Source organism: Coloeus monedula (genome assembly GCF_965178545.1).
Source record: "Coloeus monedula genome assembly, chromosome: 1".
NCBI lineage: Eukaryota > Metazoa > Chordata > Aves > Passeriformes > Corvidae > Coloeus > Coloeus monedula.
This window is the reverse complement of record NC_138781.1, coordinates 151,457,260-151,472,561: the sequence shown is the minus strand read 5'-3', so window position 1 is coordinate 151,472,561 and position 15,302 is coordinate 151,457,260. Positions and strand designations below refer to the sequence as shown.

The following is a 15,302-nucleotide window of genomic DNA, read 5'->3' as shown; positions in this document are numbered from 1 at the left end:
CATGCTTACAGATGATCATTCTGAATTTTGAATGCTGATTAATCATTTATGGTAATGCAAACCAGCAGAAATTCTTTAAAACAGCATCAGATTTACATAGGTACAAATACTGTGTGCTAATGATACCATTCTGTTGTGTAAATCAGAGTCCTGAGGATACAATGACCTCCAAAGAGCTTATCCAAAGTTCACCTTCACTGAGGTTGTGATTCATTTGCCATGTTAACACAACTCATCATTTGCTAATGAATGTGAACTGGAGATGGGAAAGGAGCACAAATAACTTATCTGCACCCCACGCTTCAGCTGTTGCTGTGTTGGCCTCAGCGCTCCATCAGCACTATGGGTCTGCAGCTGCAGACCCTTCAATGCTCTTTCCTATGGAGATGCAGATCTTACAGAAATTCCACATAACACCGCCTCTGTAAGCACCTTTGCTGAAACATTTTAAAGCTACTGACGTATTCTTGTTAGTTTAAAGACAAGATGTTATGAAAACTACTCTTATAAAGGGATTTGCCTTTAAACAATTGATCATACCCCTCACGTTTCTATCCAGGTCATATATCTTGCTATGTGTTAAACCATTTTATCTTCCCAACATATAGATATTAAAAAAAATCCCAATGTTCATATAGAACTATCAGAGAAGAGAAGCCCTCAAATATATTTTGAAAGGCAGAAAAAAAAAAAAAGAAGATCTGTGGTAGTGGTTTGATTGGTGTGAGGCTGAGTTACAGGGAAGGAGTGTTTTAATGTCTACACTGAGAGAAAGGGCCTGACATTGAGCATTTGGCCACCTGGGGAAGGTGTGATTAGGAGACCATGGTCAGGTTCACATCCCAAAGGGATTTTCATCCATGTGGCGTTGTGCTCAGAGCCAGGACTCTGGGAATACTCTTGGTTGGTATAATGGAGCCATCTCCTTCAAAACCACAAAAATTTGGGGCTTGGGTCACATGCACCAAGTGCACTGTGAGACTCCATGGGGTATCTTCAGTTTCCATACAGGGCTGGAAGAATGCAACAGAACCTAGGGGAGGAGTATCTGTTTCCCTGTGGAGAAGCAACATGAGAGTGGATTTGCATCACGGTGTCCATCATTATTGGATAAAAGCCCATCCCTTGGGATCAGACTGAGATAGACTCTTACACTGATATACTTAAAAATGGCTATTTTATCTGAGATAATCTAGAGCCTCTGAGACATTCCCAGTTCTGTTCTAGAGAGATATTTAAGAATATTCTGCATTCGGTCCCCTTCCCCTGGCCCCTAGCTAATGCCATTTTCTGGGGTACTGGAAATGAGCCAGAGCTGTGAATCCTTGTTGTCTGACTGATCACAAATGCCAAACAATAACCTGCTATGGAGCAAAAAGCAAAAGTGAAGAGTCTGGTGTGAGAAAAGGTTTATAGGAACAGCATCAAGTCAAACTGGATTAAAAATCTGGTTTAATTCCCAGTGAAATTTGGTCTATTAACATGGTATTTTGTCTGTGTAAATTTGTGTATTCCAAGAAAAAGCATTCCTCTACACCACCACTGTTCATTTTATCCACAGCTCCTGTAATGTGAAGTTTAGCCCTTGTGTTTTTTAGCACTGATCCTTTTTCCTCTTCTTCTCTCCTTGTGGATAAAGTGAGGGCAGCTCATCCTCTCTTCATTCTGCACAGTAAGAAATACTTCCCTGAGTGATTGATGTGAGTTTATTTTACAGCACCACTGGATCTCTGGGTGGGTCATAGTCTACAGACCAGATTGTTAAGAAATCTGATGTGCAGTGTTGTCAAATAATCTAAGTTGCAGTAATGACTCTGCACTCTTCACTTTAAGAAAAATTTCAGAAAGTCCTCCTGGATTTAAAAAACCCCAGCAACTGGATAGTTCAAAGCAAAGATCTGAGACCTTTGTCTGATTTTCTCCAGGTCAGGCAGTGATTAAACCCTATGTGGAAAACATCTATCTTCCATTCTAGCTGTAATACTTCATGCTTTTAGCCGGAAAAGTCCTGAGTCAAGTGCCCCATGTCACAAGCACGACTGTGACCACCTCGGGTGCAAAATTATAGAGCTCACTGTGGAATTTATGCCAAAAAATCCAGAGATCCTACTTAATGTGCGAGAACTGAGCCATATGCCTGGCTCCACAGGAGCTGCATTATCAGGACACCCTTCATTGCCCATAATGGAAAACCCACTGAACTGTTACCTGGACCTGGAGTGAACTGGCAGTGTGGTTGTGGGGTGCAGGTCATGTGCAGCCATGCGCCTCTTCCTTACACTGCAAATCTTTGAGCAGGCTAAAAAGTCCATTGGGAATGGCACCATGCAGATTTTTTCTGAATGTCCCACTCCAGGTGAGAACTGAAACCCTTGCAGAAAGTGCTCATGTTCTCACCTGAGTGTGTGATGAGTTTGAGAAGGCACAGGCAAAGAAGATACAGTCCCAGATGGAAACTGTTTTTTCAATTGGCAATTCCACATGGCTGAAGTGCTACATTGGGCTGGAAGTATTGCCATTTTTGAAAGTAAGGGGTTTGCAATGTAGAGTCAAAAATAGAAAAACATCCAACTCTCAAAACTCCCAAATGGGTTGAAGTCTTGCATAAATAGTAAACATTCTCTTTTCAGTTCATTGTAAGAATCTGTCTGACCACCAAATTATTATTATTATCAATTTCCTACCTAGTAACTCTGTATTAGAGACTACAGAGGCTTTTTCTGGACAGTGCTGCCTTCGTATTAGAAATTGACTTTCAGCTATGCCACCTTTGGAGGGCCTAATGTATTTGATGTGAGTGCCTGTGAGAAAAGGGACTTTGGTCAGGTGAAAGAAAGGGTGGGTGGGCTCTTTGACTGGGTTTTTCTCTTGTTTGTTTTTACTGTCTCTTACAGTCTTTTGATCTTAATTGATTTCAAATGGGAAGGTAGAAAATATCACAACAGTGTTCAATCAAGGCAGAAGTCATAAGTGTCAGTTCAGAAGTTATGCTCATTTACCTTCTTTGGAGATTCCTAAATATTTATTCAGAGGGTATAACTCATTCCTCTCCTTTCTAAAGAAACAGGAAGGGTTTGTGGGGGAGATCAGTGCATGTGCCTGTGAGACACCCTAATTCTTGTGTACCCCTGAGATTTTGTCATGTTTGGAAGTACACTCCTAGATCTTTTGTCCCTCTGGACACAGCATTCTTGATGACATTTAAAGAGGTGTCTTCCTAGAAATTTTTCTCCAGATGTTTAAGCATTGATATGTATGATTGCTACTCTTACCTTAGGCTCTTCCTATAATCTATATTCTCTTCTTTACAGAGTTTGCTGAAGGCTGGGCACTTGAATACTCAATTACAGACTGGCTTTCAAAATTCCTTCACTTTTATTTTGCAGAATTTTGCAGAAACCAATGTAGGAATCATAAGGTTTACCTTTAAATGGTTTCATGCAAGTTTTTTAATGTCCTTTGGAGAATGACCTGTCAGAATCATTTCTGCAACTCATTTGATTTGTGGTTTTTGCAGCTGGGGCTGCTGGGTGATGTGGTTTGGCTCTGTGCTCTCCCTGCTCTGCTGCACTGCATGGCTCACTGTGTTCCGTAGTCTGTGTGTCTCAACTCAATTAGCAGCTTGCTGCCAGCCAGAGATAAGCCCATGGATAGGCGTTCTGGTCATGGCAGATAAAAGCCCCAAACAATAGTTCAGTCTGATGTCCTTCACTTAGTATAAAAATAGAATTTAAAACCACTAATGAAGAAACTCAGAATATTCAGTTGCAATGGTCAGGAGCTTTTCCATCCTTATTCAGTCTGCAGGGCAATAGGAGACATCTAACCCCTTGGCAGCTAATGCTATCATTGCCTCTCCTTCACTTCAGCTGTCCCCCAGTCACCCATGTGTGAGGATACCTTGGTCTCTCCCAGTAACTTACATGTGCCAGGAATTTTGGAGCACTTTTAATACCTGTCCTGGGAAGGAAATAGGATATTGGTATGTGACTCTTGTCTTCTAAACTGAGAAAAAACAGGGAGGGAAATGTAGTGCTCTGGGCTGTTCTTCAGTCTCATACCAGCAAACCTGGGAAATGTGTCAGGCCATTCTTCTGAAAAGTCCCCTTGAGCAGAAAATCCAGGTTGATGGTGTCTGTGCTGTGTGACATTGCTGACCCAAAATGTACCAGCATGCCAGACTCCTTGAGAAAGATGGCAATGGTGGTCAACAGGGCTCAGAAGAAAAAGGACTGGACCTGAAAAAAAGTGGGACAAGGGGTCTTTAACCTGGCTCTTAGCTTGTACATGGAGAAGAGGAAAGAGGAACCATCTGATATAAAAGCTTCTCTTTCTCACCCTAAATGCCCTGCTGTGAAACACAGTTTCCCTCCCCCAGATCTTGATTTTAAAAGCTTTCCAGACTTAAGGAAACAGCAGTGAAGCCCATTCAGAGGCCAATGAGAGCCCAAGGTCATCAAAAATATGACATGAGTAAAGGTTTGGGCTTTTCTACCTCAGCTTCCTACTGTGAGAGGGACAATGTCTGTCACTTCTGTCACTTCTGTCACCAAAGGACAAACATCATTCTGGGCTACCACCTCATCACCTGCCAGGTCATCTTGTATGCCAGTGAGACTATGGATCTTTTGGGGATCTTTCCTTACTTCCTAGGGTTTCCTTCAGCATTGTGAGGAGGACTTTTTTCTGCCTCTGCCTTTGCAGGTGAGAAAGAGTACAATACAGTTTACTGAGCATGGTATTTCTACCCTGTCCTTGCTGTATAATGGCACTCAGACAGGGATTTCTGCATGGAGCTGTGTGTGTGCACTCAGTGGAATCTGTGGATGCAAAGAAAGAGGAACCTTAGGACATCCCTTCTGCAGGACTTGCTGCTTTTTCTCTTTTCTTCCAGGAGCTCCACTAAGTTTCTCAGTGCTTTTCCCTGCATCCCCTGCCCTTTTTTAGCCTCGTAAAATGTTTGGATTTTTCCTGTCACCCTTAACTGATCTCTGGCCTATTGCTTGGGAGTGCAAAGATTCAAGTATCTAAATATTAAACAGCGAGTATTCCCAAGTCTGCGGAAATCAGGCATGCATTCCCTTGCCTCTGAAGAGCTGCTCTCAAATATTTGGTAATGTCATTTTTTTTAGTGTTAAAAACCCTGACTCAAGCTTCTCATTAGCAACCATAAAGTGATCAGTGCAAGATACTGCAGATGTTCTGTGAAAAATGAAGTTTGGAAGTAGAGAAAAAGATGGTGGGTAGGAATATGGAGCAACTGAAAGAACTGTGAGAAAAGATGCATTTTTAATCCTTATGGGTAAATGCCAATAGCTGAAGAAAATAAGGTTGTTCCAGTATGAAATTTGGGAAATTGTGTGGGAATCATGGTTTAGAACCATATTGCTTTGGATACCCGAAACCAAAAATTTAGCAGAACACTGCCAGATTTTCCTTATATATCACAGTCTTAGAGAATTCCATTAGCATTTACCAGGTGGCAGAGCATAATGAAACCAGAGCACAAGCTTTAAGGGAAGAAAATAAAGTACCAAATTAAGCAAAGCAGAAAAATCTAAGATTCATAAGAAAATTTGGAGACAGAAAAGTCACAATGTCTTGCAAGAAGTGATATTGAAGATGAGAGAGCAAACAGTATCCTGTGCACTATTGGAATAGGGGATTTCTTATTAGTAACTGTTCGAGAAGCTTTCCTGCCCAAAGCCTGGATTATAATTTTGTAACCAGGATCCTTGAACACATGTAGATGGGATTCCTAAATACAGAGTAAGGGATTTCAGAAAAACCTGGTCATATAGGACTGCTGTGGGTGGCTGGCTGGCTAATCCTTTCAATAGTAAAAAATACATAAACATTATTAAGAGGTGGTGTTTGTAATTATATCTAAACCAAGCGTGACCATAAGGGGTGGCATTCAGCTCATTTACACAGTAAAACTCTCCACAAGAGCTCATCACCAGTCTGTTCTTAAAGAGAATATATATCCTCTGTAGGCGCTCCTGTCCAGCTTGAGCTCTTTGCTTTAAATCAACCTGAGCTGTACACTAGAAGCACACTTTCCTCCCTATTAACTAAACCTCACTGAGACTTAACATTTTGTGCTACAGCACAAAAATGTGTCAAAATGATACCAGATGCAAATGTTTGGCCTGCCTGTGATATATCTAGTGCTCAAGACAGCTCCACAGGGAAGCTGCTTTGGAATAGATTACAGGCAAATTACTGCGGGATCTGCTCCTACAATTTTGAAGGATGGAATGGTGAACAGGAAGCAGGTTGAGAAGATGTGTATATAAAACATATAAATGTTCTCAGCTAGATCTGCATTCTATTGGCTTCAAATGAAAACAGATATAAAATAAAAACTCAAAGAATGGGAAATATTAAAATAAGTAAAAATTTACAAAGCAAAACAGTCTGTGCTGTTCATACAAGAAACATTAGATTCATGATCATGCATAGTCATAAACTATTTCTTTTCTGGGAAAGAATTTTTTTTAATATTTTTTTTAATACACCAAAATAGTGCAATCAGAAAATATGAGTATTAAACATTCAATTTCTAAGACTAAGAAAATATATTGACCTGAATAATATATTATTTGTGACAGTGACAAAAGAGCACTCCCATTTTGTGGTCAGGAACTTATGCATACAACAAACTAATCACATTTTTAAGTCATAATGCTGCAAATAGGAACCATGTAACATGCTGTGAAAAATTATGTAAAATACTGGTGAGGATGATTCTAAAAAGCTGAAGAACACATTCAGATCCTCATTTAGCATATGTGAAACACATTCTTGAAGTCTGGACTGCCACCTGCTGCAAGCCTGTTTAATAGGAAGCTTTGACTTAATAGGACTCAATTCTCATTTTTAACCTTGAGTTTCATCCTATTTCTTTCTTCTAACCCTTAGTGCTCTATGTCCCGTGAATCATTATAACTGTGAGTAAATTTCAGATTTCCTCCCCTTCTGTCCCTTGATTCTCCAGGTTATTGGCAGCCTTCCTCCTGCTCATCCTCTGTGATTTCAGCAGTTTCTTATCCTGTGATTTGCCTGTTATGATTTTACAGCCAGACTCAACCACTCAGCCCGCACTGCTGCCTCTACAAGATTAAATTAGGCAGTGTAGACTCAGGTATTGTCCTGTTGCCAACTGTCTTTATGTTTGCATGGCCACCACATGGGCATAGGTGTGCCCACAATATGGGCAGAAGCAGCAAGGGGAAGGTGAAGCTTGTTATCATCTTTGCTGAGCAAGGGGGACTGATGTAAGAAGCATGCCATCTGTATAGCATAGCATCTTCCATAGAAAGAGGACACAAGAAGACTTGCAAGCTTCAAAACCACCAAGATCCAGACCAGAAGAGGCTGGGCTGTGTATCATCAATGCAGATTAAAATTGATGGCGTGCTCTGAGCCGCAGTCATAATTATTGCAGATGCTGAGGAGGACTGCTGTGAGCTGATTAACTTGTGGGTGTTTGCAGTTGGTGTTTATCCCTTGGAAATGGTGCAGCAGGAGGAAAGCTGACCCTTCCAAGATGCGTTGTGGTTATGAGTACAAACACAGGCTTTTCATCCCTTCACACCCCAGTGTCCTGCAGGAAAGAGCAGGAGTGTGGCTCTGTGGGCTCTGTGGTTTTGGGGACTGCAGTTCCCACTCGTCAATGGCACCTCTGAGGTGCTGTCATGCACTTCCTTCAATGGGGGGTTCAGGCCACAACCTCTTCTCAGATTTCCCCTCAAGATTTATTTATGAAAACTTGTGATCTTCAGTATGACCCTCTCACCCTACTTCTAGTGGGGTTTTTGTTCTGCATGATCTGTTGTTCTTGTGGGTGGGCTCTCACTTGGAGCTGGGACTTGCAGTGTGGGCTGTGCCACATGGAGAGATTGGACAAGCAGCACCTCCAACAACACTAAGCAGTTTTCCTTTGGTGCCAGCATCTTGGATTTTTATTGACAAAACGTTTTCATCACTGAGAGATCCCTTTTCTTATATCACATAAGTGGGTGAGCTCACCTGAACATCACCTGCCTTGAGTCCGTTTCATGGGGAAGGAAAACGAGGGAGCTGTATCCCCTCACTCTGTGGAGCACAGGTACCCTCTAGTGGTAAAACCTCAGGCATTTTTAGGCAAAAAAGATGACGATTTCACTACTAACTTATCTTCTGTCTTCCTTTTGTACACAAATCTGTGCATCATCTTTAATTGACAGTGGTGTTTTGTTAAATTATATCATAAATTCATGCCTGCAGTTTAAGTAGCCTATGATGTAATGTAATGATGTAATTTCCTTGGACTGCTTTCAGTGTGTTTCGCCTTTCATTAAATCATTGAAATGATGCTTGTGAGCTGATGGGTGACCGAATTTTCACATGGTATAAAGTAGCAGCTGTAATGGAAAGTACCAAGCAGCAGCTGCTCAAGGCTCTAAATGGAGTGTTAGTGGTGGTACCACTGTAAAGGCTGTACTGCAGCAGAGCACAGGTGGCTTATAGTTACTCAAAGGAATCATGTTGTCTTTGTTTAGTTTTCACCAGTTCGCTCTTGGGGGTTCAGGACTGCTGGATCATGGGTCTTGGGAAGCCAGGGAGCCACTGGCTTTATAACTGCAAAGTGGGGACAAGGTATGGTGTGACAGAGTGAGCTCAAGGGCATGGCAGGAGCACCACAAAATTGCTACATGAACTGCCAAGTGTCTTGAGCAGCAAGAGTGTGGTTGTAGGTAGATGGTAAGAGACACATTTTGGTCTGTTTCCTGCCAACTACATAACCCATGCTCTAGAGCAAGGCTGGGGAATGGGACAAGTGAAACTTGCCAAAGAAATCCAAAATTATTTAGCATGAGCAAACACATTTATATACTTCTGTTCTAACCTTTCTCGAAATGGCTGATCAGAAGTTTTCCTGGCATAAGAACAGTGAATTTCAGAAAAGCCACAGCAAAGAAATCCGTCAGGGTTTGCTATGATGTATTTCACTGTTGTCTTTTCCTTCCATGGAGGGTCCTAGTGGATGCTGCTCAGAGGAAATTCCCTCCAAGAGGCAGAAGGAGCTATCTGGAGTTCACCTCTGTCCTTTCACTCCAGCTGCAAATGAGTTGCACATTCTCAGAATACCTTCTTTAGCCCTAGGTTTTCTCAGCCATGAAGGAAACAAAAACCCAAGTGTGCCGGTTTGGCCAAATGTAGAAATATATCCTCTGAGAGAAGGCAGGTCACCACCCCTCCCCCACCAGGTTCAGGAAAAAATAAATTTTCCTTAAAGGAAATTGAAAGAGATAAAAACTATTTATTTAACAAACACATGGGAAAAGGAAAATAATGCTAAATAATAAAATGTCTCTCTGCGGAGAAAAAAACCTGGGAAAGTGTCAGAGTCCTCCCTGTGGTCTCCTCGGAGCTGGGACTTGGCCCAGGGCCAGGCCCTCTGTGCCCGGTGGAAAGTCCTCCTGATGTGCTCTGATATTGAAGCAGTCCAGTGGAAAAGGGAGAAAATCCAAAATTCCAGGGAAGGAAAAAAGTTCAACTCTCAGTCTCTCTCCGGAGAAAAAGAAACTGAACAACTGGTCAGAAACTGACCTGGGAGCAGCAAGCCGGGTGCTTCCTCGCTCCCCTGCCTCGGATGGGAAAAAAAAGTCGCTATCTCTGTGTGACCTTGAACAAGCTGCAAACTGCTTTGAAAAAGTTTTGCTCAGTTTTTCCCTCTCCCTCTCAGGCTCAGTTTAGAGGCATAGAAAGGCACAAGAATTAATTTCTGGGCATAGGGCAGCGATACGGGATACACATCATAAAGTCACCCCAAGACACCAAGGCAGGTTAGAGGACGCGAGTTGCTGAGCTGAGTCCCTGGTTACTGCCTCCACTCTGCAGGCTCTGGCTCTGTTAATTTCACCCAGTGAAACAAAGTGGAGTTTTACTCAGCAAGAAATGAAATCACACTACAGGAACCAGATTGAAATTCAAAACAGGTATTACACATAAACACAGCTTGATTCTTCACAAGCTTTTTTCCCTGGATGATTTCAGTACCTAATGCCTATCATTTCTTTGATGTACTCTAGCTATGAAAGCAGTGGATCCAGAGCTTTTACAAAGACATCCTTCTAATTTATTCATTAAACTCAAAATATTTCCATGGCCACCTGCCCCTCTGTTCCTGTGGATCAGGTTTTGGAAGCACATTAAAATGCCCATGATCTGGGTACATGAAGTACCAGCATATGAGCTTGCCCCACTTTGCTTCACAGTAATCACTTGTATAAAAGAATTTGAATAGCTTGAACCTGGGAATAGTTTTGCAAACCAGATCAATTAGAATGAATTGGATTTACCAGCAGTGGGAGTTAAATTTTTAGTCAAATCTCTGTGTTCTGGAGCCTCACAGACAGAAAATAACACAGGGGCAGTGATTTATCACACACTTTGTTTACTGGAGAGCAGAAATTTACTCTCTCTTGCTAATCTTTCAAACCTTTTTGTCTTTTCATCTGCATAGAAATGATTGCAAAAAGGAAGAAAAACAAAAAGAAATGCAATGCAGTTTTCAAGGGCAGGTTTGTCCTGGTGCTTCATTATAATGAAGTGTTTACTGTTTTCCAGGCCTCAGGGTGTGCCAAGCAGAGCCATTGCACTGTAACTGCAGTGCCATTCTGGGCAGCACACAGCTTGGAATAGACCTCCTGAGCAATAAAATCCTCTGCCATATCAAACAATCCCTTCTGAAAATGCACTATCACCCATTTCATTCTTGAAGAATGTGAGTTAATTAAAGCATGTCTGGCCAGGAACATCCCGACACATGGTTCTTGCCATGACTGCCAGTTCCCCGTGCTCCATCCTGGTTGAGAACCCTTGATCTTCATAAAAGCCCACCTCACTGCTCGCCAACGGGAAGCAGCCGTCCCTTGGAGGTCTCTACTCAGGATTTTATAGGCAATATCTCCAGTGCAAACACAGAGAGGAGTAACAATGCTGTGGGTTTTTTTCTTTTATTTCATTCCAGGTTTCTGATTGTCTTGGGGTGTTTGATCTTAGCTGTCCTGACAACTTTCAAGGAGTATGAGACGGTTTCTGGAGACTGGCTGCTCTTGCTGGTAAGTAAATTGTGGCATCACCCTGGTAAGGCCCTGGAATTGAAATCAGCCCCTCAGCAGGGATGGAAACTTACTATTAACTCTGCATGCAGTGCTGTTGGTCGTGGAGCAGTGACTGTACACTTATATACTGGAGAGTTCACAGTCTGTTGTCAACACCAACTGAGTAAAAAGAAAGTGAGGTTCCTGAGCATAAAGAAAATGAGAGGAAAAATCCTAGCCTGAGGCTTTTAAATAATGGCTTTTAGCATTTGTTCCATCAGATTATCAGTATATTTCCTATTGGCCATGCCAGACCTAAGCACACTTGAAAACTTTTTTGGGGGAATTTTTCAACAGTTTTGATTCATTCTATAGCATCCTACTAATTCTAGTATTTCTTTCAAGGGAGGTCATCAGAGTTGGACTCATGCTTGTGTTCAGTAGCAATATAACTGAAATTGCTGCAGGAAGTGTCTCTGAGAGAAAATGTACTCACGGCAAAGGCTGCAGTGGGGATTTCTGCAACAGTCCCCTCCCCCCGGACCCCATGGCAGGGGGAAGGAGCCCCAACAGGCAAACACATTCCGGATTACTTGTTCTATAAATTCTGAAGTTCATGCTCAAGATTTTATTTCAGTAAGACCTCTCATTTAGCAAAAGAATTAAAAAATAGGGGAAAACCCTCATTAAATATAAAATGGCAAATTCAACATTTTATGAAAATGACCCTAAAAACAAACTTCCTTTGCTCTCATAGCTATCATAAAATACAGGGCACAATGTCTATCTTAACCTGGCCTTGTTTAAAGCATCCCTTGAGAAACTGCACAGCAAAATTAGTTCCAGGATCTCAATTTCCATTTCCCCTTGTACCCCCAGAGACATATAGATCCAAGCAAGAGCTAAATGCCAAAAGGAATGAAAGGTGAATTCCCCTTGCATGTTCCTTCTAAAAAAGTGCCTGTATGAAAACACCCTCATCCTTCAGGGAATGTGAAACTCGCTTTTGGTCTCTGTTACCCTGCTTAGACCCATCTTTCACATTTGAAAAAGCCTGAGGTTATTTTTCCTTCTCCTGTGCCTGTGTTCATGTGACTCTCAGCAGTTTTCAGAAACACCTGTGGGTAATGAGCATGAGGAAATGTCCCCTTTTCCCTCTTGCCAGCAATTCACAGAGAGGAAAAGTAACCATGTGTCCCAGGCTGCCCTTGGCCCATCTCTGCTGAGCACCTCAGAGAAGCTCTCTGCTCCACATTCCCTCCCCATGCTTAGAAAGGTTCTGGAGCAAGGTGGAAAATCCCATTCCTTCGTTCACCAGAAATTTAAGGGAACAATATATGCCTTAAATTTGTCTTATATATGTCTTTATCATTGCTTTAAACTTATGACCATGTGAATATCCTGTATCCTGCTCCTGTCTCAACAGATATGGCTGCACGAACAAGCTGCTGGTGGGTGACCCTGGGGGGAGGGTACAGAGTGCACTGGGGACTTTGCAGTCACCACTCACATATGTCTGCTCATTTTGGAGCAGGAGATTTTTCTGTGAAGTAATTGCCCTTCCATTAAGGCAGGGTAAGCACTTCACATTTACCCAATGGCAGGGACAAATCCTTCCTGCTGAGTACTTAGCAGGCTGGAAAACTCTGCCCCCCTTTGCCTTGCCTCTGTCATCAGCCTCGATTCTCCTCCACTTTTTTCCTCTCTCTCTCACACATATCCTAACACTTGCACCTCATCTGTTTCCTTCAGCTGTATCCTTGTGTCCAGAATTACTGCAAAAATTTGTGAGACTAACAATGTAGTTTGTGTCTTGATACAGGAAACTTTTGCCATTTTCATCTTTGGAGCAGAGTTTGCCTTAAGAATCTGGGCTGCTGGCTGTTGCTGTCGCTACAAAGGATGGAGGGGGAGACTCAAATTTGCCAGGAAACCTTTGTGCATGCTGGGTAGGCACATGCTCTCTATTACAGTTTTCCCCATTATGTTCTTTTCCTTCTAACCCGGTTTGGAGGATATCAAAGAACTGGTGACTGGCAGTGCACAGAACACTGAAATCAGATCTAGCCTTTATGCCAGGACCTGTGTCCTTCTTGGAGCACTTATTTGAAGTAGCCAGCAATAACAACTAATTTGAGAGACACTTGGCTATTTAGTCAGTGAGAAAAAAATGAATCCTTCTACTCTCCAAATACATTTTCTTTGTCCTGAGTCCCACTGCACTTTTCTTAAGCTCATTCCCAGGAAGACTCTCTCTGCCTTCAGTTTCAAACTACTTGAGATCCCAATTCTATCGCATCTTCCCAACCTTCTTTCATATTTATGTTGTGTTTTACAATTGTATTGTTGGTCTGCATTTGCAAACAAGTATCATTGTGATTTCACCCATATTGTCTTTCAGGCTTGGAAGGCACTGCCTATAATTATCAACATAATTACTCATTATTCATGTTTGAATACCCTCCTGCAACTCCTCATTTTATCCACAAACAAACCAGCCAACATTTAGGAGATCACTCTGCCCAGAACACCTGTCATCCCCATTCGTTCACTGATTTTAGGATACCCTCACTTGTTTTGATGCTTTTCAGGCCAAGTACTGGGTTTTTGTTCTCTATTTGTACAGCACATAGCACTCTGGAGAGCCATGATGCTGCATGAATACAAACCTCTCTTTCCTCTCCCGCTTTTGTTCATCTCATGGGTCTAATGATAGACAAAATTGCAACAAATTTTCTTTGTGCATCTGTGCTATCCTCAATTTAGTAATGCTCCTTTGGGTGCTACTGTTGTACAGATAATTCTTATACTTCTAGTAGGTTTGTGAAGGCAGCAGAGTGTGAGCAAGTGGGATTGATATTGTCTCATGCCTTCTCAGTAGAAGTGTCATCTCACTTCTAAGAACGAATCCTCCTTGATATCTGGGTAAAGAACTGAAGATATCCTGGATTTATTAATATCATCTCTCATTTGTCACTGGTACGAGTTTGTTTCGATAATGATTGGAAGTGAATAAATCTGAAATCCATTCTTTTTGGCTGGAAAGAATATATAAAGACAATTCAAAGACTGAGTACCCAGAGAATGTTTGAAGCCGTTTGGTACCACTTTCTTCTTGTGTGTGTATATAGGTCAAAAAGAAGGGGGAAACAAGGAAAAGAAAGAAAGAAAAAAAAGAAGTTATATAATCAGTTATAAGGAAGTTGTTCCTGTGAGCATTTTAAAAAAATAATAGTAGTACTTGCTTTGAGATTTTAGTGGGAAAACTCAGCCAAAAGAATAAAATGGTAAGTGTACCGTCAAACCTGAATTTCTCGTTTGCTGACCTGTTCACTGTGGTGTTCCAGTGGTACAGATGAAGTCAAGGCTGGTTTTCTGTCAGCATTAGGATGCTGTTTCCATGCATCCCTAAGTGAGCTCAGTGTCTCAGGTCTAGTGCATTGATCTGTAAACAGATCCCAAGGCTTTCTGGGAGGTTCTGGTCCTGATACTGACTGTGGCAGGTGCAGATATCTGTTTAGTCGGCAAGAGAAGGCATTTTCAGGCAGCTTCAAAGTTTGCCTAGGGAAATTTGCAGCACAACCAGATGGGATTAAGAAGCAGATGATGGGGCCATTTTTGTTGGCAGGCTTTGTTCTTTTCGCCTTGCAGACATCTTTGTGCTGATTGCCTCAGTGCCAGTGGTTGCTGTTGGGAACCAGGGCAATGTTCTGGCAACATCTCTCAGAAGCCTCCGCTTCCTTCAGATCCTACGGATGCTCCGAATGGACAGGCGGGGCGGCACGTGGAAGCTTTTAGGATCAGCTATTTGTGCACATAGCAAAGTAAGTGAGCAGCTTGCAGGGCTCAGCTGGGGCTTGGGGAGAAAGAGTAAAAGGAAAGAGAGGGGATGCACAGGCACAGCAGTGCCTTGGGGTTATGTTTAGCAGTTCAAAACACAGTTCTGTTCTTCCAGCTTTATTCCATTTTCCATTCTCTGAATGATTTCTGCCCCTTGTTTTACCTTTCTGTACTCAATAGTCGTGCCGGGAAGTGAGAGCATGTTCATTCCCACACATTACAACAGGAATTTTGCCCTTACTCTGAATGGGAGCAGAGACATCCCTTTTATAGTGTAGGATGCTGAAATCATTGACAAAAATGCCTGTGAACTTGAAATGCCTGTATAGTGGCTTCTCAGACTTGTCTGATCAACAGATGGAAGAGGAC

The 15,302-nt window shown here is 42.1% G+C and overlaps 1 protein-coding gene across 2 annotated transcripts in view; it reads left to right on the top strand.

Moving 5' to 3' along the window:
* KCNQ3 (potassium voltage-gated channel subfamily Q member 3) overlaps window positions 1-15,302 on the top strand; it is a gene marked incomplete at both ends in the record, with an annotated part of 195,440 nt that overhangs the window by 153,300 nt on the left and 26,838 nt on the right. For both annotated transcript variants that reach the window (XM_082300710.1, XM_082300709.1), the window contains 3 exons: window positions 11,021-11,111; window positions 12,916-13,042; window positions 14,745-14,917. In XM_082300710.1, the coding sequence (XP_082156836.1) occupies window positions 11,021-11,111; window positions 12,916-13,042; window positions 14,745-14,917 (391 nt within the window). The remainder of the gene's footprint in view (window positions 1-11,020; window positions 11,112-12,915; window positions 13,043-14,744; window positions 14,918-15,302) is intronic.